Here is a 24,131-nt window from a genome sequence, read left to right on the forward strand (position 1 = left end):
CTCAATAATCTCAATGGCGCTCCTTCTCTTCTGAGCATTGTAGTGCGCCAGCAGAGCACTTGACATCCACACATGGGGTATTTCCATCCAAGAAATTGGGTTACAAATTTTTTTTTGGGGGGGGGGCATTTTCTCCTATTACCCCTTGCAGAAATGTAAAATTTGGGGAAAAACCAGCATTTTAGAGAAAAAAAAATCATTTACACAACCAACTTAAACTAAAAGTCGTCAAACACCTGTGGGGTGTTAAGGCTCACTGTACCCCTTGTTACGTTCCTTGAGGGGTGTAGTTTCCAAAAGAGTATGCCATGTGTTTTTTTTTTTGCTGTTCTGGCACCATAGGGGCTTCTTAAATGTGACATGCCCCCAAAAACCATTTCAGCATAATTTGCTTTCCAAAAGCCAAATGTGACTCCTTCTCTTCTGAGCATTGTAGTGCGCCCGCAGTGCACTTGACATCCACACATGGGGTATTTCCATACTCAAAAGGGATGTGGTTACAAATTTTGGGGACATTTTCTCCTATTACTCCTTGTAAAAATGTAAAATTTGGGGAAAAAAATGCATTTTAGTGAAAAAAAAATGTATTTACACATCCAAATTTAACGAAAAGTCGTCAACCACCTGTGGGGTGTTAAGGCTCACTGTACCCCATGTTACATTCCCTGAGGGGTGTAGTTTCCAAAATAGTATGCCATGTGGGGTTTTCTTGCTGTTCTGGCACCATAGGGGCTTCCTAAATGTGACATGCCCCTCAAAAACCATTTCAGAAAAACTCACTCTCCAAAATCCCATTGTCGCTCCTTCCCTTCTGAGCCCTCTAGTGCACCCACAGAACACTTCACATACACATATGAGGTATTTTCCTTACTCGAGAGAAATTGGGTTACAAATTTTAGGAAGATTTTTCTCCTTTTATTCCTTGTAAAAAATTCAAAAACTGGGTCTACAAGAACATTCGAGTGTAAAAAAGATTTTGAATTTTCTCCTTCAATTTGCTGCTATTCCTGTGAAACACCTAAAGGGTTAACAAACCTTTTGAATGTCATTTTGAATACTTTGAGGGGTGCAGTTTTTATAATGGGGTCATTTGTGGGGTATTTCTAATATGAAGGCCCTTCAAATCCACTTCAAAACAGAACTGGTCCCTGAAAAATTTTGATTTAGAAAATTTTGTGAAAAATTGGAAAATTGCTGCTATACTTTGAAGCCCTCTGATGTCTTCCAAAAGTAAAAACATGTCAACTTATTTGGAATATTCATTTTCCTTATAAGCAGAGAGCTTCAAAGTTAAAAAAAAGCAACATTTTCAATTTTTTCATCAAATTTGGGAATTTTTCACCAAGAAATTATGCAAGTATCAACAAAATTTTACCACTAACAAAGTAGAATATGTCGTGAAAAAACTGTCTCGGAATCAGAATGAAAAGTAAAAGCATTCCAGAGTTATTAATGCTTAAAATGACAGTGGTCAGATTTACAAAAAAGGCCTGTGTCCTTAAGGTGAAAATGAGCTGCGTCCTTAAAGGGGTACTCTGCCCCTAGACATCTTATTCCCTATCCAAAGGATAGGGGATAAGATGTCAGATCACCGCGGTCCTGCTGCTGGGGAGCCCCGGGATCCCTGCTGCGGCACCGCGCTATCATTACAGCACAGAGCGAGTTCGCTCTGTGCGTAATGACGGGCGATACAGGGGACGGAGCAGCGTGACGTCATGGCTCCGCCCCTCGTGACATCACGGCCCGTCCCCTTAATGCAAGTCTATGGGATGGGGCGTGACGACCGCCACGCCCCCTCCCATAGACTTGTATTGACAGAGGCGGGCCGTGACATCACGAGGGGCGGAGCCGTGACGTAACGATGCTCCGGCCCCTGTATTGCCCGTCATTACGTGCAGAGCGAACTTGCTCTGTGCTGTAATGATAGCGGGGTGCCACAGCGGGGATCCTGGGGCTCCCCAGCAGCGGGACCCCGGCGATCTGACATCTTATCCCCTATCCTTTTGATAGGGGATAAGATGTCATGGGGCGGAGTACCTCTTTAAGGGGTTAAAATAATGAGCTTATAATAAGATATAATGACCAAGATTTACGGTACATACTAAAAGATGAAAAAAACTGAGAAAACAATGTAGGTGTTTGTAAAAATTACCAATTTGGGATATACAAAAATTTTGGAGATCTAGAAATGCCCATGTCGGTATAGCAGGCATCTAGCTAGACGGTTAACTAGGTCACTCATGCCCAATGCTTCCACTAAAATATAAAAAGACATCACATCAATGATAAAAGGGACTCACTTTATCTAAAATAACCAGAGCTGATGGTTGTATATGACAGCCCCAGGTCAATAAAAAGGCTCCAAAGACTGTTCACTAAGAGTGCCCATTCAGGCATACATTGGTCTTAGAAAACATGTTCTCCATAAAATCTATAAGGTTATCAAGCTCAAGTGGAGACATTTCAACCTACCTTTCTGGCCCAAAACTCCTGAGACCCACAAAAGCAGGCAGACCCACATGTTCTCGATGTCCCTTGAAGCTGAATTAGGATGGCAAAGTATTTCAGGATATTTTGTATTACAGGTTTCCCCAAATACAGTTCTAATTTATCTTTCAAGTAAACTTGTCTTATTTATTGACTATCCTGAAGCTGAAATGTTCAGTCAGAATGTGCCAAGAAGACATTCTTATGAAATAACTTCTTTCTTGTGAAATTACAGGAGTGTCGACAGCATCAAAATATAAAGAGGAACAAGGTGACAAATCGCCCTTTTATTTACTCATGTTAAAGGGGTATTCCAGGATTTTTTTTTATTTCACTATGCTACAAGGGCTGTAAGGTTAGTGTAGTTCATAATATAGTGTCTGTACCTGTGTGTGACGGTTTTCTCACAATTCTGTGATTTTCACTCCAATATTTATTTTTAACGGCATACAAAATGACTGCTGTCTCGGATTTTTCCCAGGTTGCAATGCGGCCGAGACCTGACATCACTAGTCAGCTGATGACAGGGAGCCTGTCTGCTTCACTGGGTGGAGGGATCGCTTGGTAAGAGAGAGATTAATCTGCAACTAATGCAACAACTGTAGGCACCCTGATTGAAAACCACAGGTCTTTTGAATGGATGCAGCTCATTTATGTTTCAATGGGTGGGGTGCCTGATGTGTGGGAGGGAGGAAAATGGAATTGTGGGATTTGTAGCAAAAAAAAAAAAGAAAAGTCAAACAGGAATTACCAGTTCACAAAAAGCTAGCCACAGTGTTATGGTAATCTCACAACATAGCCATTTAGCCCCAAGACAAGCACAGATCCTTCCTAAGCATGTCCATTACTGTCTGCCAGGTATGTACTAAAATCACCTTATGGTGGAGAACCCCTTTAACAATAACCAGATACAAACAAGTAAAAGGTGTAACATATAGCTCCTGGTCCTCCATCTTTCATATGCTATTTATTATATTAGCAGGAGTGTACACGGAAATCATAAGGGTCCTCTATTCCTTCACTGAGATGTCTGATAATCTTTTCTCCAGTTATATGAGATGACATGTTCCAGACAATAGAACATGGAAATGAAACAGACTTTTACCAAAAACAAAAGAAAGTATACATTCACTCACCGTAGGGCTAACATCAGCGCGTCTGGGAGTCCGGCATCACGGGACCAGGCTGCGGCGGTAATGAGCGCTCAGAGGCAACACATTGCCTCTGAGCGCTTCCTTACCATCGCAGCCTGGTCCCGGACGCGTTGATGTTAGCCCTGCGGTGAGTGCATGTATACTTTCTTTTGTTTTTGGTACCTTGATACTTTATCTAGTATATGCACCCCGCAGGTATCACCTGGTTATATGGGACCCGGATCTTCCGCTGCTCATATCATAACATTACCTACAGCAAGATTTGCTATAGTGTCAGGAATGTGCTCTCCCCATATGTCAGTCTAGCGTAGAAACAGGCTTTTACTTGGCAAATGTTTCCTCCAGTAAAATGTAGGTACAGTCTTTTGTAGTTACAGAATTCCAACAACTGGCCGGAGCAAGGGGATTACCCTGAAGGAAGGGATTTAGAAAACAAGGGTCCAAGAAACTCTAGGCTCCACTCTAACCCACAACAAAGTGTGGTGTCCCAGAACAGGACCTGGTCCTGTCCCTTTGTCTAAAGTCCCCTCAGCCAGAGCCAATCCATGACAATAGGCCTCTCCTTTAGGACTAACCCCTAGTCGCCTCTTATAAATGGTATTTAATGTATAAATGTATGATAAATGTAATAGGTTGTATAGGAATACCTCTATATAGGACCTTAGAGGTCACGTGCCTTTAATTAAATTGTACTATGGTTTAAGGACCTTTGGGTCATGTGACACCCAGAGTTCACTGGGTCAGGAATGCTGACCAATGAGCTTTATCCCATCCCCTTAATATATAAGGGGCTGCTGCCACTAAATTCTCTCTCTTAGTTCCGGATTATAAAGCCAAGCACATCTCATCATCTCATCAGCATCAATTCAAGCTAGGCCTGAAAATTAAGAATCCGCAGCCACTAAACGTGAGTTACTCAAAGCTCAGTCTACTGAATTCTGTGTTGACTACTAGAAACTCAAATCTCCTAAAAATGGTAGCACAGTGGCTAGCAACAAAGCTCATTGATCCCGGAGTCCCAGCAAACCTGTGAGGAACCTGTACCACGGTTCTCTCTCTCAAAAGACTGTTATGTTCCATGCCGTTGCATAAAATATACAATAAAGTTACTTCAAGTATACTTCATAAAATCTGCTGTGGACGTTCCGTTATTTCTCCCTGCCGTTTGTGGGACGGTTGGTGGAAGGACTATTATATTGAGGAAACCTCACCCTGGCGTCACGACAATTAAGGGTTAACACCAATATACCCTACACTATCACCAGCACCACCCTGTCACCACAAATGCATTAGTGCAATGTTTTCCTCTTTGAGGGATGTACTACCAGTTGACTTGGATTCCCAATAAACAACTGTACTCACAATGAGGGACATTTATCAATATTTGCTTATGTATTCTTTTTTTTTTTAGTAGTTTTTTCCTTACTTTTTTTTTGCTTATGTTTGACTTATTTATTAACTGGTTTCAGCCTGTTGATAATTTTCTTTCACGTAAGCAATTTTTCCTTTTTTACTTTGGTAGTAGCTTTTTCTGCTCCATGTTTGAGCTGGAGTAAATTTAGTCAATTTTTAACCCTGTTGCGACTTTTTTGTGCGCAGTTGCAACTGTCGCAGTTAATAAATACCTGACTACCTGTAGTCCATTTTAAAATTATTACTACGTAGTTAATTTTTGGAAAACGTGCTTTTCTCGCTTTCCAGTCAAAATGTCGCACGAAAAATCGCGTAGTCGCAGTTGCGACAATTTTGCGACAATTATAGTAAAGAAAACCTGACTAAACCCATTGATAAATGTCCATAAATATGAACTGAGCTGCAAAGTTCATCCACATTGCAGGAGGAAAGCGCTAGTGCCCTCGGTAGAGAACGACTCTTCTGTACGGGACACGAAGTGGAAAACTGGGTCCAAGGTGGAGCACCCTGATACCGATTTAGCTGGAGAACGCTGGGGGCTCTACAGCAGGCTACAAAACCAGGAAGAGAAATGCATGTGGCTGGCACCATCTTGGGCTAGGGCCTTGTGCTGAATTCTTTGAATGGAAGGCTTTCTTTGTCTCCCGGGCATGTCAGGGTTAGTATGTATGATTGGGGAGACTGAAAAAATCTGAGGTAAGAGGTGGAGTAGTCCCTAGATCAGGCTGGTTCCCCAAACTCCAATAATGTGCAACCCCCCCATACAGCTTGCTTTAAACTCATTTACCTCAGTTTGAACTCAGTGTTGATCTTGGACCTTCACCTGACAACAGACCCAGGAAAGTGGACTTAAATAGAACTAAATTGAGAACCCCTGCTCTAAACTACATTAGAAAGCAAGAGAAGTCCTTCATAAGAGGGTAAGTTTAGTGCTGGTCCCCCACCATTACAGGCCCTTTAGCAGATATATTGTCTAGCTTTACGGTTGTACACTACTGAATATGGGGGGGAAGGGGGATTTATCAAAACTTGTGTAGAGGAAGAATGGTGCAGTTGCCCATGGCAACCAATCAGATTGATTCTTTCATTTTTCACAGGTCTCTTCAAAAATGAAAAAATAAATCTGATTGGTTTCCATGGGCAACTGCACCACTCTTCCTTTGCACAGGTTTTGATAAATCTCCCCCTATGTGTCTATAAGAAAGGAGGCTTTGGGACCTCCCAGGCACAGAGCCCAGGTGCGACTGCTACCCCTGCACCCCCGATATCTGCAAACCAAACTCCTCATTTGTTCTCTAAGAGAAGAGATACACACTGTATCCCAATAATTTGTGCCGTTTCCTAATGCAGTCTAGGGGATTAAAGGGGTACTCCACTGCTCAGCGTTTGGAACAAACTGCTCTAAAAGCTAGGGCCGGTGTGAGGTGGTTTTTTGCGCCCCCGTAGATCCATGCGTCCGCTCCTCCCCCAGCTCTCCGAACATTTCCGAAGCTAGAACTGGGGGAGGGCAGAGCAAGGGGAGAGAGCAGTTCATGCCCCCTCCCTCATCTCCCCTCCCTGAGCTCGGCTGCTCGGCTGGACGCAGATCTCTACGGCCACGCCCCCTCCCTGAGGACGTAAATCTCCACGGCAGGTCCCCTCCCTCATCTCCCCTCCCTGAGGACGTAAATCTCCACGGCAGGTCCCCTCCCTCATCTCCCCGAGCTGAGGACGTAGAGCAGTGCTCCCAATGAGCTTTATGTGTAAAGGGGGACATTTAGCCCGTACAGTATGTCCCCCTTTAGCCCGTACAGTATGTCCCCCTTTAGCCCGTACAGTATGTTCCCCTTTAGCCTGTGCAGTATGTCCCCTTTTAGCCCGTGCAGTATGTCCCCCTTTACATATAGAGCTCATTGGGAGCACTGCTCTACGTCCTCAGTTCGGGGAGATCTATGTCCTCAAGGAGGGGGCGTGCCGTAGAGATCTGCGTCCAGCCTAGTTCAGGGAGGGGAGATGAGGGAGGGACCTGCCGTGGAGATCTATGTCCTCAGGGAGGGGGCATGTCGTAGAGATCTGCGTCCAGCCGAGCAGCCGAGCTCAGGGAGGGGAGATGAGGGAGGGGGCGTGGACCTTCTCTCTCCCCTTGCTCTGCCCTCCCCCAGTTCTAGCTTTGGAAATGTTCGGAGAGCTGGGGGAGGAGCGGACGCATGGATCTACGGGGGCGCAAAAAAAAACCTCACACCGGCGCTGGGAGCTCGTGACGTCATAGCCCCACCCTCTCATGACGTCACACCCCACCCCCTCAATGCAAGTCTATGGGAGGGGGCGCCACGCCCCCTCCCATAGACTTGCATTGAGGGGGCGGGGCTATGACGTCACGAGCTCCTGGCTCCAGCGTACAGAGCAGTTTGTTCCAAACACTGAGCAACGGTGTACCCCTTTAAGGACATAAATTTCTGCCCAAAGGCACAAGGACTATGTCCTTCAAAGGAAGGTCTAGTCAAGGTACAATCCCCAATACCTGTTTTGTCAAACCTCAAAGCCGCAAGGCAGGTGACCGGATAGTTATGTAAAGAAAAAACTGTCAAGTTCTGTTAGCGATATTGGACAATGTTTTTTCATGAGGGTACATTATGTGACTAGTGAAAAAAGGCAATCCCAATAATATCTGTGGGAACCCCGATACTCTCAGTTTAATTTACCTTGTTTTGAAAGAACTACTTTTTGGGAACTTAAACGTATTCTAAACGTAGACTTAGCAGACATGTTGTGATAAGATGATAAGATTCTTATTAGGAAATGTATGTCTTCTCTTGACTTCCCTAAAAGACAGTATGTAGGGCAATGGGGCAATGTCGAGGAAGCAAATGTAATCTGTACATACTATATGCAAGGATACCCACAACTGAGCTAAGAGCTATTTCCACCTAAATGCTAGTAAGAACAAAATAAAACAGGAATTTCAATTTCAGGTATTTCTATTGACCTATATATTGTGTTAGCCTTATTTATTCCATAAAAACACCTGGGAGCTCTGAGTACGTGTAAATACTTTGAAGGCAGAGCCTACCTCCTACTGAATCCCTTAAAGGGGTAGTCCAGTGGTGAAAAACTTATCCCCTATCCTAAGGATAAGGGATAAGTTTGAGATCGCGGGGGGTCCGACCGCTGGGGCCCCCCGCGATCTCTCTGTACGGGGCCCCGGCTCTCCGCCGAGATAGCGGGTGTCGACCCCCGCACGAGGCGGCGGCCGACACGCCCCCTCAATACATCTCAATGGCAGAGCCGGAGATTGCCGAAGGCAGCACTTCGGCTCTGCCATAGAGTTGTATTGAGGGGGCGTGTCGGCCGCCGCTTCGTGCGGAGGTCGACACGCCCCCTTCCCGCGGGCTGTCGGGGCTCCGTACAGGAGATCGCGGGGGGCCCCAGGGGTCGGACCCCCCGCGATCTGCAACTTATCCCCTATCCTTAAGATAGGGGATAAGTTGTAAACCACTGAGTCACCACTGGACTACTCCTTTAACCTGACAATAGAAGATCAATGAACCCTTAGTTGGCCTAATAACCAGTAGTGTTGGGCTCGAATATTCGCATTTCGAATTTTTATCACGAATATCGCAAATTCACTTTTTTTCTGCATATTCGCATATGTGAATATGCGCATATTTCTTCTGTTCACTTGTGGGCCAATTAGAATGATGCAAATACACTTGTCAGAGGTTATCAACAACATCCCTAGCAACCAATAGTAAAGTTGCCCACCCCCTCACTGTTTTCTTCCTCGAATATGCGAATATAACGTATACGCGAAATTCATGAATATAGGACGAATATTCGTCTATATATTCGCGAAATATCACGAATTCAAATATGGCCAATGCCGCTCATCACTAATAACCAGTCATTTTTACCCACTTGGCTAATGCTAAGTTCTTGGTAAAACAATTAATGTTTAACAGATACAGGAGTTTCTTAAAGTCACTGCTCACAAAAATAAAGTTAGCACTTAACCCCTTAAGGACACATGACGTTCTCATACGTCTCCATTTCCGAGTCCTTAAGGACACATGACGTATGAGAACGTCATGTGTTTTACCGGCCCCCCGCAACCATCTGGAGCGGAGCCGGTCCCCGATGCCTGCTGAAATTGTTCAGCAGGCATCGGGGCATATCGCCCAGGGGGGTCATTATGACCCCCCATGTCGGCGATGGCCGCAGATCGCTGGACAATTCAGTCCAGCGATCTGCGGCGGATTCCGGGTCAATCGGGTCTCCAGTGACCCGGTGACCCGGAATTATTGGCTGATCGGGGCCGTCAGAGACGGCCCCGAACAGCCAGAGCCTGCAGGGGTGAGGTGGCACTGGTGCCACCTCACGATCGCCCTGATTCGTCAGCCGGATTACCGGCCGACCAATCAGGGCGCCTGCTGCGGGTGTCACTCCCGCAACCCGCTCCGCCCCTCTTCCGGAGGACGTGAGCGGGTGCGGGACATGCACCCCGGGTGCTGGGGACCCCGATCCCCGGCGCCCCTGTTGGGATCGGGGCCCCAGAAGCAGCGGCGGCGGCGGAGACGACGAGGGACTGACCTGTGCGGCAAGGATCGTTGGAGGTGAGTGACAGCCTCCTGCTGTTGCTTAGCAACAGCTCCCAGCATGCAAAAAGGGCATGCTGGGAGCTGTAGTTATGCAACAGCAGGAGGCAGACCACCACAACTCACAGCATGCCCTTATGGGCATGCTGGGACTTGTAGTTTTGCAACAGCTGGAGGCACATTCTTTCTATGGAAAAGTGTACCTTCAGCTGTTGTGTAACTACAACTCCCAGCTTTTACAATCAGCTAAAGTGCATGCTGGGAGTTGTAGTGGTGCATCTGGTGGTTGCATAACTACAACTCCCAGCATGCCCGTTGGCTGTCGGTGACTGCTGAGAGTTGTAGTTTTGCAACAGCTGAAGGCACACTGAGTTAAGTAGTAAACCAGTGTGTCTCCAGCTGTTGCATAACTACAATCCCCAGCATCCCCAGCCAAAGTAGTACGCCTCCAGCTGTTGCATAACTACAACACCCAGCATGCCCTTCCGCTGTCCGTACATGCTGGGGGTTGTAGCTTTTGCAACAGCTGAAGGCACACTGGTTGCAAAACACTGAGTTTGTTACCAAACTCGGTGTTTCACAACCAGTGTGCCTCCAGCTGTTGCAAAACTACAACTCCCAGCATGCACTGATAGACCGTACATGCTGGGAGTTGTAGTTTTGCAACAGCTGGATGTTCCCCCCCCCAATGTGAACGTACAGGGTACACTCACATGGTCGGAGGATTACAGTAAGTATCCGGCTGCAAGTTTGAGCTGTGTCAAATTTTCTGCCGTAGCTCAAACTGCCAGCGAGAAACTACTTTGAACCCCCCGCCCGTGCGACTGTACCCTAAAAACACTATACTACACTAACACACAATAAAATAAAAAGTAAAAAACACTACATATACACATACCCCTATACAACCCCCCTCCCCAATAAAAATGAAAAACGTCCGGTACGCCACTGTTTCCAAAACGGAGCCTCCAGCTGTTGCAAAACAACTACTCCCAGTATTGCCAGATAGCCGTTGACTGTCCAGGCATGCTGGGAGTTTTACAACAGCTGGAGGCACCCTGTTTGGGAATCACTGGCGTAGAATACCCCTATGTCCACCCCTATGCAAGTCCCTAATTTAGGCCTCAAATGCGCATGGCGCTCTCACTTTGGAGCCCTGTCGTATTTCAAGGCAACAGTTTAGGGCCACATATGGGGTATCGCCATACTCGGGAGAAATTGGGCTTCAAATTTTGGGGGGTATTTTCTGCTATTACCCTTTTAAAAATGTAAAATTTTTGGGAAAACAAGCATTTTAGGTAAAAAAAATATATATTTTTTTACATATGCAAAAGTCGTGAAACACCTGTAGGGTATTAAGGTTCAAATTACCCCTTGTTACATTCCCCGAGGGGTCTAGTTTCCAAAATGGTATGCCATGTGTGTTTTTTTTTGCTGTCCTGGCACCATAGGGGCTTCCTAAATGCGGCATGCCCCCAGAGCAAAATTCGCTTTCAAAAAGCCAAATGTGACTCCTTCTCTTCTGAGATCTGTAGTGCGCCAGCAGAGCACTTTTCACACCCATATGGGGTGTTTTCTGAATCGGGAGAAATTGGGCTTCAAATTTTGGGGTGTATTTTCTGCTATTACCCTTTTTAAAATTGTAAAAATTTTGGGAAACCAAGCATTTTAGGTAAAAAAAATATATATTTTTTTACATATGCAAAAGTCGTGAAACACCAGTAGGGTATTAAGGTTCACATTACCCCTTGTTACGTTCCCCGAGGGGTCTAGTTTCCAAAATGGTATGCCATGTGTTTTTTTTTTGCTGTTCTGGCACCATAGGGGCTTCCTAAATGCGGCATGCCCCCAGAGCAAAATTTGCTTTCAAAAAGCCAAATGTTACTCCTTCTCTTCTGAGACCTGTAGTGCGCCAGCAGAGCACTTTTCACCCCCATATCGGGTGTTTTCTGAATCGGGAGAAATTGGGCTTCAAATTTTGGGGGGTATTTTCCGCTATTACCCTTTTTAAAAATGTAAACATTTTGGGAAAACAAGCATTTTAGGTAAAAAATATTTTTTTTTTTTACATATGTAAAAGTCGTGAAACACCTGTAGGGCATTAAGGTTCACGTTACCCCTTGTTACGTTCCCCGAGGTGTCTAGTTTCCAAAATGGTATGCCATGTGTTTTTTTTTTGCTGTTCTGGCACCATAGGGGCTTCCTAAATGCGGCATGCCCCCAGAGCAAAATTTGCTTTCAAAAAGCCAAATGTGACTCCTTCTCTTCTGAGACCTGTAGTGCACCAGCAGAGCACTTTTCACCCCCATGCAAGGTGTTTTCTGTATCGGGAGAAATTGGGCTTCAAATTTTGGGGGGTATTTTCTGCTATTACCCTTTTTAAAAATGTAAAATTTTTGGGAAACCACGCATTTTAGGTAAAAAAAATATATATTTTTTTTACATATGCAAAAGTCGTGAATCACCTGTGGGGTATTAAGGTTCACTTTACCCCTTGTTACGTTCCCTGAGGGGTCTAGTTTCCAAAATGGTATGCCATGTGTTTTTTTTTGCTGTCCTGGCACCATAGGGGCTTCCTAAATGCGGCATGCCCCCCAAAAACCATTTGTCGCTCCTTCCCTTCTGAGCCCTCTACTGCGCCCGCCGAACAATTAACATAGACATATGAGGTATGTACTTACTCGAGAGAAATTGGGTTTCAAATACAAGTAAAAATTTTCTCCTTTTTATCCCTTGCAAAAATTCAAAAATTGGGTCTACAAGAACACGCGAGTGTAAAAAATGAAGATTTTGAATTTTCTCCTTCACTTTGCTGCTATTCCTGTGAAACACCTAAAGGGTTAATACACTTACTGAATGTTTTTTTGAATACTTTAGGGGGTGTAGTTTTTATAATGGGGTCTTTTATGGGGTATTTCTAATATGAAGACCCTTCAAATCCACTTCAAAACTGAACTGGTCCCTGAAAAATAGCGAGTTTGAAAATTTTGTGAAAAATTTCAAAATTGCTACTGAACTTTGAAGCCCTCTGGTGTCTTCCAAAAGTAAAAACTCATAAATTTTATGATGCAAACATAAAGTAGACATATTGTATATGTGAACCCAAAAAAAATATATTTTGAATATCCATTTTCCTTACAAGCAGAGAGCTTCAAAGTTAGAAAAATGCTAAATTTTCATTTTTTTCATCAAATTTTGGGATTTTTCACCAAGAAAGGATGCAAGTTACCATAAAATTTTACCACTAAGTTAAAGTAGAATATGTCACGAAAAAACAATCTCGGAATCAGAATGATAACTAAAAGTATTCCAGAGTTATTAATGTTTAAAGTGACAGTGGTCAGAATTGCAAAAAACGCTCCGGTCCTTAAGGTATAAAATGGCCTGGTCCTTAAGGGGTTAAACAACACAATGTGACTCCAAGTCAATGACACTTCTGTGAAATCCCACTGTCCACTCAGGAAGAACACTGATTGACAATCAATTTCACATGCTGTTGTGCAAATGGAACAGAAAACAGGTGGAAATTATAGGCAATTAGCAGGACACCCCCAATAAAGGAGTGGCTCTGCAGGTGGTGACCACAGACCACTTCTCAGTTCTTATGCTTCCTGGCTGATCTTTTGGTCACTTTTGAATGCTGGCGATGCTTTCACTCTAGTGGTAGCATGAGACGGAGTCAACAACCCACACAAGTGGCTCAGGTAGTGCAGCTCATCCAGGATCATCAATGCGAGCTGTGGCAAGAAGGCTTGCTGTGTCTGTCAGCGTAGTGTCCAGAGCATGGAGGCGCTACCAGGGGACAGGCCTATACATCAGGAGATGTGGAGGAGGCTATAGGAGGGCAACAACCCAGGATCAGGACCGCTACCTCCGCCTTTGTGCAAGGAGGAGCACTGCCAGAGCCCTGCAAAATGACCTCCAGCAGGCCACAAATGTGCATGTGTCCACTCAAAGGGTCAGAAACAGACTCCATGAGGGTGGTATGAGGGCCTGACATCCACAGGTGGGGGTTGTGCTTACATCACAACACTGTGCAGGACATTTGGCATTTGCCAGAGAACACCAAGATTGGCAAATTCGCCACTGGCGCCCTGTGCTCTTCACAGATGAAAGTAGATTTACACTGAGCACATGTGACAGACGTGACAGTCTGGAGATGCGGTGGAGAACATTCTGCTGTCTGCAGCATCCTCCAGCATGACTGGTTTGGCTGTGGGTCAGTAATGGTTTGGAGTGGCATTTCTTTGGGGGGGCCACACAGCCCTCCATGTGCTTGCCAGAGGTAGCCTGACTGCCATTAGGTACCGAGATGAGATCCTCAGACCCCTTGTGAGACCATATACTGGTTCGGTTGGCCCTGGGTTCTTCCTAATGCAAGACCATGCTAGACCTCATGTGGCTGGAGTGTGTCAGCAGTTCCTGCAAGAGGAAGGCATTGATGCTATGGACTGGCTCGCCTGTTCCCCAGACCTGAATCCAATTGAGCACATCTGGGACATCATGTCTCGCTCCATCCACCAACGCCACATTGCACCACAGACTGTTCAGGAGTTGGCGGATGCTTAAAGGGGTACTCCGCCCCTAGACATCTTATCCCCTATCCAAAGGATAGAGGATAATATGTCAGATCGCCACGGTCCCGCTGCTGGGGACCCCCGGGATTGACGCTGCGGCAGCCCACTGTCATTACTGCTAAGAGCGAGTTCACTCTGCACGTAATGACGGGCAGTACAGGGGCCGGAGCATCGTTACGTCACGGCCCCGCCCCTCGTGATGTCACGGCCCACCCCCGTCATCACGCCCCTGCCATAGACTTATATTAAGGGGGCGGACCGTGATGTCACGAGGGGTGGAGCCATGACATCACGATGCTCCGTCCCCTGTATCGCCCGTCATTATGCAAATACCTAATTGGCTATTGCAGCTATAAAAACATATCTATGTCCTTAACAATATATACAGTAGAATCTCCCAACAGCGGACACTCACGGGTAATAAAAAAGTGTACGCTATTGAGAGATGTCCCCTATTGGGAAAAAGCCTCAAAAATCTTTCTAAATGACCGAATACTGTCCTGTACTCACTATAGAGTGTAATTACCTATTAAACATGATAAAAAGCAATATTACAGTAGAATTTCCAGTGCTGTTTAATCTCCCCTTATCACCCCCATATCATTTCATCCTTTATACCCTGTGCCACCTTATTCCCCATGCGCCTTATGCCAAATTATCGCCCCATTACCGCCTGTGCCAAATCATTTCCCCTTGATACCCCTTTGCCATATCATTCCCCCTCTATTACCCCTGTATAAATTAATCACCCACCTCTTTATGAAGTGGCACAGGGCATAAAGGGGGAATGAAATGGCACAGGGGGATAAAGGGGGAATGAAATGGCACAGGAGGATAAAGGGGGAATGAAATGGCACAGGAGGATAAAGGGGGAGTGAAATGGCACAGGAGGATAAAGGGGGAATGAAATGGCACAGGAGGATAAAGGGGGAGTGAAATGGCACAGGAGGATAAAGGGGGAGTGAAATGGCACAGGGGGATAAAGGGGGAGTGAAATGGCACAGGGCATACAGGGGGAATGAAATGGCACAGGAGGATAATGGAGGAATGAAATGGCACAGGAGGATAAAGGGGGAATGAAATGGCACAGGAGGATAATGGAGGAATGAAATGGCACAGGAGGATAAAGGGGGAATGAAATGGCACATGGATTAAGGGAAAAAGATGTGGCACGGGGGATCAAGAAATGAGGAGGGTGAATGATGCGGCCGGCGGACATACAGAAACAGGAGATCACTGTTTTAATAGGGGTCTTCTGCTTATGTGCCGGGGCTTCTGCGGGTGGGGGGGGGGGGGGGTTGGTGCAGGGGCCTGGGCCCCTTACTGGGGTATTGTCTGTTCCTCCTGACAGCGGCCCTGTTTACAAGGTAAGGGCCAGCACATAAGCCTGGTTGTCCCCTACTTTGAGTGTTTTGTCCCCTAATAGTTCTGTTTTGTCCCCTACTGCCCTATATTTGTGTCCCGTATTGGAGTTTTGTCCCCTATTGGGAGTGTTTTGTCTCTTTTCGGGTGTGTTCATGTGGAGGCCCAGTACGGGAGGTGTTACCTCCTGCTGTCCTGTCAGGCAGACTCCTTAGGTGTCCCCAAGGCCCCCTGAACTTATTTCCCCATTGTAAATATGTTTTTCCATGTAAAGTGTTATAGAATGTAACGTTGCTTTAAGAGTTATACCGTGTGATATGTCGTGTGATTGTTACCCAGGAGGTACCAGTGACCCCAAGAGTGACCTATGGGCTCCCTGCTAGTCTCCCCCATATAAGCTCTGGGTGGAGCTTCTCCTTCTTTGAGCTGTGCTCTTCTGCTCGACTGAGGTCCAGTGCAGTCGCCTAGTGTGTGTGTCCAGTTGGAGGCCTCAAAGTCCAGTCCTACAGCCACCATTAAGTCAAGTAAGCTAAAGTCACAGCTTTATGAGTCAAGTCAAATCAGTCCCTGTCATCTGTCAAGTCAGTGTGGTCTGCATTCAATTGTCCAGTCCTACTACAAGTCCCAGCAAGCCCTTAAGGTCTCTGCATCACTGGTCACCTCCTTGGGCCCTGGCTGAACTGTATAGACTTTACCAACTGTCTACCCTCCCGTAACTTGGCATCGGAGTCTTTATTACCCCCGTGCCTAGCCCAGGATCCAGCGGTATACCTTCAGGTGGTTATAGGCTAAACCACACCCTGGTGTCACGAATACAAGGGGTTAATGCCATCTGCCCCTAGGGTAACAACATCTGCCCTGCCCCACACACCCCGCCACCACATCAGCATCTGCTATTGGGAGTGTCCCCTTTTTGGAGGGTGCAAATACATTAAGTCTTATGGGACTCTGCCGGGGAATTAAAAACTGTCCGCTATTGGGAGGTGTCCACTAAGGGAGATTTTATGGTAGTAAGAATCTTAGAAAGAACTTTGTGCCTAAAAACAAAACGATCTATAATCGATAAAAAGATTTTAAAAAAATGAAGCTTAGTCTTGATCCTATGTTTTATTATTAGGGATGTTTGCAAAGAGTACAGCTTCATTCTCTCTTAGGCAAATTATATTGGGTTATAGTACTCCTATTCTCCAGATAGGCATGATTCCAGAGGTCAGAACTTTTTGGTTCAAAACAGACAATATATCTCTAGATTCTCTATGAAACCTAACATAAGCCCTAACATAAGTATGTCTCCGGACTCCTCCACTGTTTGCCCTATTTCTCCTCTATGCACCCAATTGATTCCAATAGGCTTCCCAGCAAATACAAAGCACAGGACCTTGAAATGTTTTAGTGCAGTCTTCAAATGTTTTTGGAAGTCTTTGGTTTTCACATTGGAAGTGGATAGGAATGGTAATCTGTAGAGGAGTCTAAAATACTACCTTAGAAAATACCACCTTAGAAGGCTGTAATTTTCACAAGTTTCACTACATGCTTCAATATTTTGCTGAGGCAAAATCTAATGCCACATAACATGCCATAGATGTCCCCTAGATGAGCGTCTCTTCCTTGGGACCCCACCAGCTTGAAAATGAGGGCTCCCTGATATTGAAATGTCCATTTTGTCTTCTAGCTCCCTCTGGCCTGTATGCAGCCGCTGATGGTTGGAAAGCAGAAAACTGCCAAAGTGGGAGACACTCATGGGCTTTACATAAGTTGCGTAGCCCTGTGAGCTACACTATTTACATAAATCCGGGAGCTTTTGGCTTCTCGACCACCGCCAGAGGCCGCAAACAGGCCAGAGGGGCCCAAGAGTCAAGACGGAAATACCTCTTTAAAAATCAGTTTGGCTTTTTTACAAGATATATTTACAATGATTTGTCACGCCCCCTCCCATAGACTTGCAGTGAGGGGGGCGGGGTGTAATGTCATGAGGGGGCGGGGCTATGACGTCACGAACTCCCGCTGCCGGCTCCAGCGTTCTGAACAGTTTGTTCCAAAAGCTGAGCAGCGGAGTAACCCTTTAACCCCTTAAGGACACATGACGTACTGGAACATCATATGTCCGCTCCCGATCTATAACGCGGGGCCACGGCGTGGCTAATAGCGCACTGCATTGATCGCGGTGCCGTGCACTATTAAACCTTTAGACGCGGCGTTCAAAGTTGAACGCCGCGTCTAAAGTTAAAGTATGCCGGTTAGCTCAGTGGGCTGTTGGGGATAGCCGCGGCAAAATCGCGGCATCCCGAACAGCTTACAGGACAGCAGGTGGGTCCCTACCTGCCTCCTCGCTGTCCGATCGCCAAATGACTGCTCAGTGCCTGAGATCCAGGCATGAGCAGTCAAGCGACAGAATCATCGATCACTGGTTTCCTATGAGAAACCAGTGATCAATGTAAAAGATCAGTGTGTGCAGTGTTATAGGTCCCTATGGGAGCTATAACACTGCAAAAAAAAAAAAGTGAATAAAGATCATTTAACCCCTCTTCTAATAAAAGTTTGAATCACCCCCCTTTTCCCATAAAAAAAACACAGTGTAAATAAAAATAAACATATATGGTATCGCCGCGTGCAGAAATGTCCGAATTATAAAAATATATTGTTAATTAAACCGCACAGTCAATGGCGTACGCGCAAAAAAATTTAATAAGTCCTATCAATGCAAAAATTGTACCGCTAAACACTTCAGATCACGCCGCAAAAAATGAGCGCTCATACTGCCCCATACGCGCAAAAATAAAAAAGTTATAGGGGTCAGAAGATGACAATTTTAAACGTATTAATTTTCCTGCATGTAGTTATGATTTTTTCCAGAAGTACGACAAAATCAAACCTATATAAGTAGGGGATCATTTTAATCGTATGGACCTACAGAATAAAGATAAGGTGTCATTTTTATCCAAAAATGTACTACGTAGAAACGGAAGCCCCCAAAAGTTACAAAACAGCGGGTTTTTTTTTTCTATTTTGTCTCACAATGATTTTTTTTTTCTGTTTCGCCGTAGATTTTTGGGCAAAATGACTGATGTCATTACAAAGTAGAATTGGTGGTGCAAAAAATAAGCCATCATATGGATTTTTAGGTGCAAAATTGAAAGAGTTATGATTTTTTAAATACAAGGAGGAAAAAACGAAAATGCAAAAATGGAAAAACCCTCGGTCCTTAAGGGGTAAAGGAAAATGGAATTGTAACACTCACGTTTCCGAAGACAGGAACACCAGTGGATGTGGATCCGCTGGACCTGTGTGGTAGATGATTCGGACCGTACCAGGGAGCAGAGTCTAAGGTGCCGTGGGTTTTCACCAGACCCTGCCACAAAGCGGGATGGACTTGCGGCGGCAGGCGGCACCCATTTCGCTACCCCTGGCATGGCTTGACCACACATGCGGCTGAGGAGATGCGAGGCACAGGAGGGATAAGACAGCTCGTAGGATAGCAGAAAGTCAGGGCATGCAGCACAGTAGCGTAGTCAGGAACGTAGCAAATGGTCAGTAGACAGGCGGCAAGGAGCAAGGTCAGGTCACGGAACAAAGGATCAGATACACGGCAAGGCAATCACAGGAATGCTTTCTCTCAGGCTCAAGGCAACAAAGATCTGGCCGGAAAGTGAGGAGGGTGGAGGAATTTATCAATGAGCCACAGGTGAATTACACTAAGGAGCACACTGGCCCTTTAAATCTTAAAGCTCCAGAGCGGATGCGTCCTAGGGGATGGGGACCCGCGCACCGGAGCAGAGAGGCAGAGGCGGGGGCAGGAAAAGCACCAGGTGAGTGACGGACTGGGGCTTGCATGCAAGCGCGTCCCGCGATGCGCGTCCCAGCCCCCTGGTAGCAGCAGGTAACAGGACCATGCATTCACGGCCAGCGTGTGTGGCCGGAGCGCGTAACGTATCAAGAATGCTATAATACTGACAAAGGATCAAATCAATCCAACCATAAGGCCTTTCAAAAAGTCTGATGTTATCTACCAACACCTTTCCTATATGTGACCCTCAGTGCCATTTGTACTCTATCGCCTACATTTCTTTTGGAAGGAACATTTAAGCTGGTTGGATGGTTCCCCTCTAGGAACTGCTCCAAGTTATATTGGTAACTAGACATTAACCATGGTTGCTTTCTGTAATGTAAACCTGTTACCAAAATTATTTATGGCATATTCACATGCTATACCGTAAAAACCTTATAGTTAAAGGGGTTATCCAGGTGAAAGTGATTAATGGCCTATCCCCAGGATTGAAGGTGTAGGGGCTGTGCTGTGCTACCACAGCTTAAAGGGGTACTTTGCCCCTAGACATCTTATCCCCTGTCCACATACCCCAATGTCGTGACCAAATTCATCTTGTAGCCCTAGTCTAAATTCTGAGGTTATGGAACATTCCCATGATAGGTCTTAGTAGTGTAATCTTTCAAAGAGTTTTCCACATAAAAGTGATTGATAGCCTAACTTCGGGATAGGTGATGAATAACTGATCCGCAGGGATCTGACAACTGGCACCCTCCAGTGATCAGCTATGTAGACGAGTCACTGCACCCATGTCTCTGTGGTTCCATACACTGTGTAGTGTCCATGCTGTGTTACTGCAGCCCAACTATCATTGATGTGAATGGGGGTTAAAGGGGTACTCCGTCCCTAGACATTTTGTACCCTATTTAAAGGATAGGGGATAAGATGTCTGATCGCGGGGGTTCCCCTTTAACTCCCATTTAGTGATGAGCGGCATTGGCCATATTCGAATTTGCGATATTTTGCGAAAATATAGAGACGAATATTCATCCTATATTCGCAAATTTCGCGTATTCGTTATAGTCACATATATTAGCGTATTCGAGGAAGAAAACAGTGAGGGGGTGGGCAACTTTACTATTGGTTGCTAGGGATATTGTTGATAACCTCTGACAAGTGTATTTGTTTCATTCTAATTGGCCCACAAGTGAAAAGAAGGAATATGCGAATATGCGGGAAAAAAGCAAATATTCATAATTTCGAATATATAGCAAATATATTCGTGAATTTGCGATATTCGCGATAAAAATTCAAAATATGATTATTCGCGCCCAACACTACTCCCATTCACATCAATGATAGTTGAGCTGCAGTAACACAGCATGGCCACTACACAGTGTATGGAACCACAGGGACATGGGTGCAGTGACTCGTCTACATAGCTGATCACTGGAGGGTGCCAGGTGACAGATCCCTGCTGATCAGCTATTCATCCCCTATCCTGAAGATAGGCTATTAATCACTTTTATGTGAAAAACCCTTTGAAAGATTACACTACTAAGACCTATCATGGGAATGTTCCATAGGCTAGGGCTACATGATGAATTTGGTCACGACATTGGGGTATGTGGCCACAGATGTGGCTATTTCAGACTCCCTGAATTCTACTGCATTGCAATAATCCATAATCATTAATCATTGATATTTTAATTCATAATCTTACACATCTGTATAATTCTACAGGGTGGGCCATTTTTATGGATACAACTTAATAAAATGGGAATGGTTGGTGATATTAACTTCCTGTTTGTGGCACATTAGTATATGTGAGGGGGGAAACTTTTCAAGATGGGTGGTGACCATGGCGGCCATTTTTAAGTTGGCCATTTTGAATACAACTTTAGATTTTTCAATAGGAAGAGGGTCATGTGACACATCAAACTTATTGGGAATTTCACAAGAAAAACAATGATGTGCTTGGTTTTAACATAACTTTATTCTTTCATGAGTTATTTACAAGTTTCTGACCACTTATAAAATGTGTTCAATGTGCTGCCCATTGTGTTGGATTGTCAATGCAACCCTCTTCTCCCACTCTTCACACACTGATAGCAACACCGCAGGGGAAATGCTAGCACAGGCTTCCAGTATCCATATACACTGCTATATACTACTATATACACCGCAGGAGAAATGCTAGCACAGGCTTCCAGTATCCATATACACTGCTATATACTACTATATACACTGCAGGAGAAATGCTAGCACAGGCTTCCAGTATCCGTATACACTGCTATATACTACTATATACACCGCAGGAGAAATGCTAGCACAGGCTTCCAGTATCCGTATACACTGCTATATACTACTATATACACCGCAGGAGAAATGCTATCACAGGCTTCTAGTATCCGTATACACTGCTATATACTACTATATACACCGCAGGAGAAATGCTAGCACAGGCTTCCAGTATCCGTAGTTTCAGGTGCTGCACATCTCGTATCTTCACAGCATAGACAATTGCCTTCAGATGACCCCAAAAATAAAAGTCTAAGGGGGTCAGATCGGGAGACCTTGGGGGCCATTCAACTAGCTCACGACGACCAATCCACTTTCCAGGAAACTGTTCATCTAGGAATGCTCGGACCTGACACCCATAATGTGATGGTCACCATCTTGCTGGAAAAACTCAGGGAACGTGCAGCTTCAGTGCATAAAGAGGGAAACACATAATCATGTAGCAATTTCACATATCCAGTGGCCTTGAGGTTTCCATTGATGAAGAATGGCCCCACTATCTTTGTACCCCATATACCACACCATACCATCAATTTTTGTGTTCCAACAGTCTTGGAGGGATCTATCCAATGTGGGTTAGTGTCAGACCAATAGCGGTGATTTTGTTTGTTAACTTCACCATTCACATAAAAGTTTCCTCATCACTGAACAAAATCTTCTGCGTAAACTTAAGGTCCTGTTCCAATTTTTGTTTTGCCCATTCTGCAGCACCTGAAACTACGGATACTGGAAGCCTGTGCTAGCATTTCTCCTGCGGTGTATATAGTAGTATATAGCAGTGTATACAGATACTGAAAGCCTGTGCTAGCATTTCTCCTGCGGCGTGTATAGTAGTATATAGCAGTGTATACGGATACTGGAATCCTGTGCTAGCATTTCTCCTGCGGTGTATATAGTAGTATATAGCAGTGTATACGGATACTGGAAGCCTGTGCTAGCATTTCTCCTGCGGTGTATATAGTAGTATATAGCAGTGTATATGGATACTGGAAGCCTGTGCTAGCATTTCTCCTGCGGTGTATATAGTAGTATATAGCAGTGTATAGGGATACTGGAAGCCTGTGCTAGCATTTCTCCTGCGGTGTATATAGTAGTATATAGCAGTGTATACGGATACTGGAAGCCTGTGCTAGCATTTCTCCTGCGGTGTATATAGTAGTATATAGCAGTGTATACGGATACTGGAAGCCTGTACTAGCATTTCTCCTGCGGTGTATATAGTAGTATATAGCAGTGTATACGGATAATGGAAGCCTGTGCTAGCATTTCTCCTGCGGTGTATATAGTAGTATATAGCAGTGTATATGGATACTGGAAGCCTGTGCTAGCATTTCTCCTGCGGTGTATATAGTAGTATATAGCAGTGTATACGGATACTGGAAGCCTGTGCTAGCATTTCTCCTGCGGTGTATATAGTAGTATATAGCAGTGTATATGGATACTGGAAGCCTGTGCTAGCATTTCTTCTGCGGTGTATTTAGTAGTATATAGCAGTGTATACGGATACTGGCAGCCTGTGCTAGCATTTCTCCTGCGGTGTATATAGTAGTATATAGCAGTGTATACGGATACTGGAAGCCTGTGCTAGCATTTCTCCTGCGGTGTATATAGTAGTATATAGCAGTGTATACGGATACTGGAAGCCTGTGCTAGAATTTCTCCTGCGGTGTATATAGTAGTATATAGCAGTGTATACGGATACTGGAAGCCTGTGCTAGCATTTCTCCTGTGGTGTATATAGTAGTTTATAGAAGTATACGGATACTGGAAGCCTGTGCTAGCATTTCTCCTGCGGTGTATATAGTAGTATATAGCAGTGTATACGGATACTGGAAGCCTGTGCTAGCATTTCTCCTGCGGTGTTGCTATCAGTGTGTGAAGAGTGGGAGAAGAGGGTTGCATTGACAATCCAACACAATGGGCAGCACATTGAACACATTTTATAAGTGGTAAATAACTTGTAAATAACTCATGAAAGAATAAAGTTACGTTAAAACCAAGCACATCATTGTTTTTCTTGTGAAATTCCCAATAGGTTTGATGTGTCACATGACCCTCTTCCTATTGAAAAAAACAAAAGTTGGATTCAAAATGGCCGCCATGGTCACCACCCATCTTGAAAAGTTTCCCCCCTCACATATACTAATGTGCCACAAACAGGAAGTTAATATCACCAACCATTCCCATTTTATTAAGGTGTATCCATATAAATGGCGCACCCTGTACAATCCCAAGTAGTTATAATGTCCTCTTCTTAGCCATCAAGTAGTATTAATATCTTCAAGTGGTAACAATGCCTTCTTCTGTTTATTGTGCACTCCCTTCTCCTGTACTGCTGTTAGCAGATATGCATATTATGCATGCATAACATAGCCTGCCACCTGAGGCAAGATGAGTATCTCACCTCATCTCACCTCGTAGCAGTAGTGGCCATGGGCACCCACTTTGTGTTCACATGGGCGAAGATGGTCTCGTGAATATTCATTAGGTGGGCAATCATATT

General features: G+C 45.0%; 1 protein-coding gene across 2 annotated transcripts in view; it reads right to left on the minus strand.

The window, feature by feature from the left end:
* The window catches only part of LOC130295503 (C-reactive protein-like), a 33,662-nt gene that overhangs the window by 9,252 nt on the left and 279 nt on the right, over positions 1 to 24,131 (minus strand). The window contains exon 1 of one of the 2 annotated variants that reach the window (XM_056546331.1): positions 2,473 to 2,651. The exons of the other annotated variant lie outside the window; for it this stretch is intronic. Coding sequence (XP_056402306.1) covers positions 2,473 to 2,521 — 49 coding nt within the window. The 5' untranslated portion in view covers positions 2,522 to 2,651. Of the gene's footprint in view, positions 1 to 2,472; positions 2,652 to 24,131 lie in introns of those variants that run through there. 2 annotated transcript variants of the gene reach the window in all.

The sequence above is a fragment of the Hyla sarda genome, chromosome 11 (genome assembly GCF_029499605.1).
Source record: "Hyla sarda isolate aHylSar1 chromosome 11, aHylSar1.hap1, whole genome shotgun sequence".
Taxonomy (NCBI): Eukaryota; Metazoa; Chordata; class Amphibia; order Anura; family Hylidae; genus Hyla; species Hyla sarda.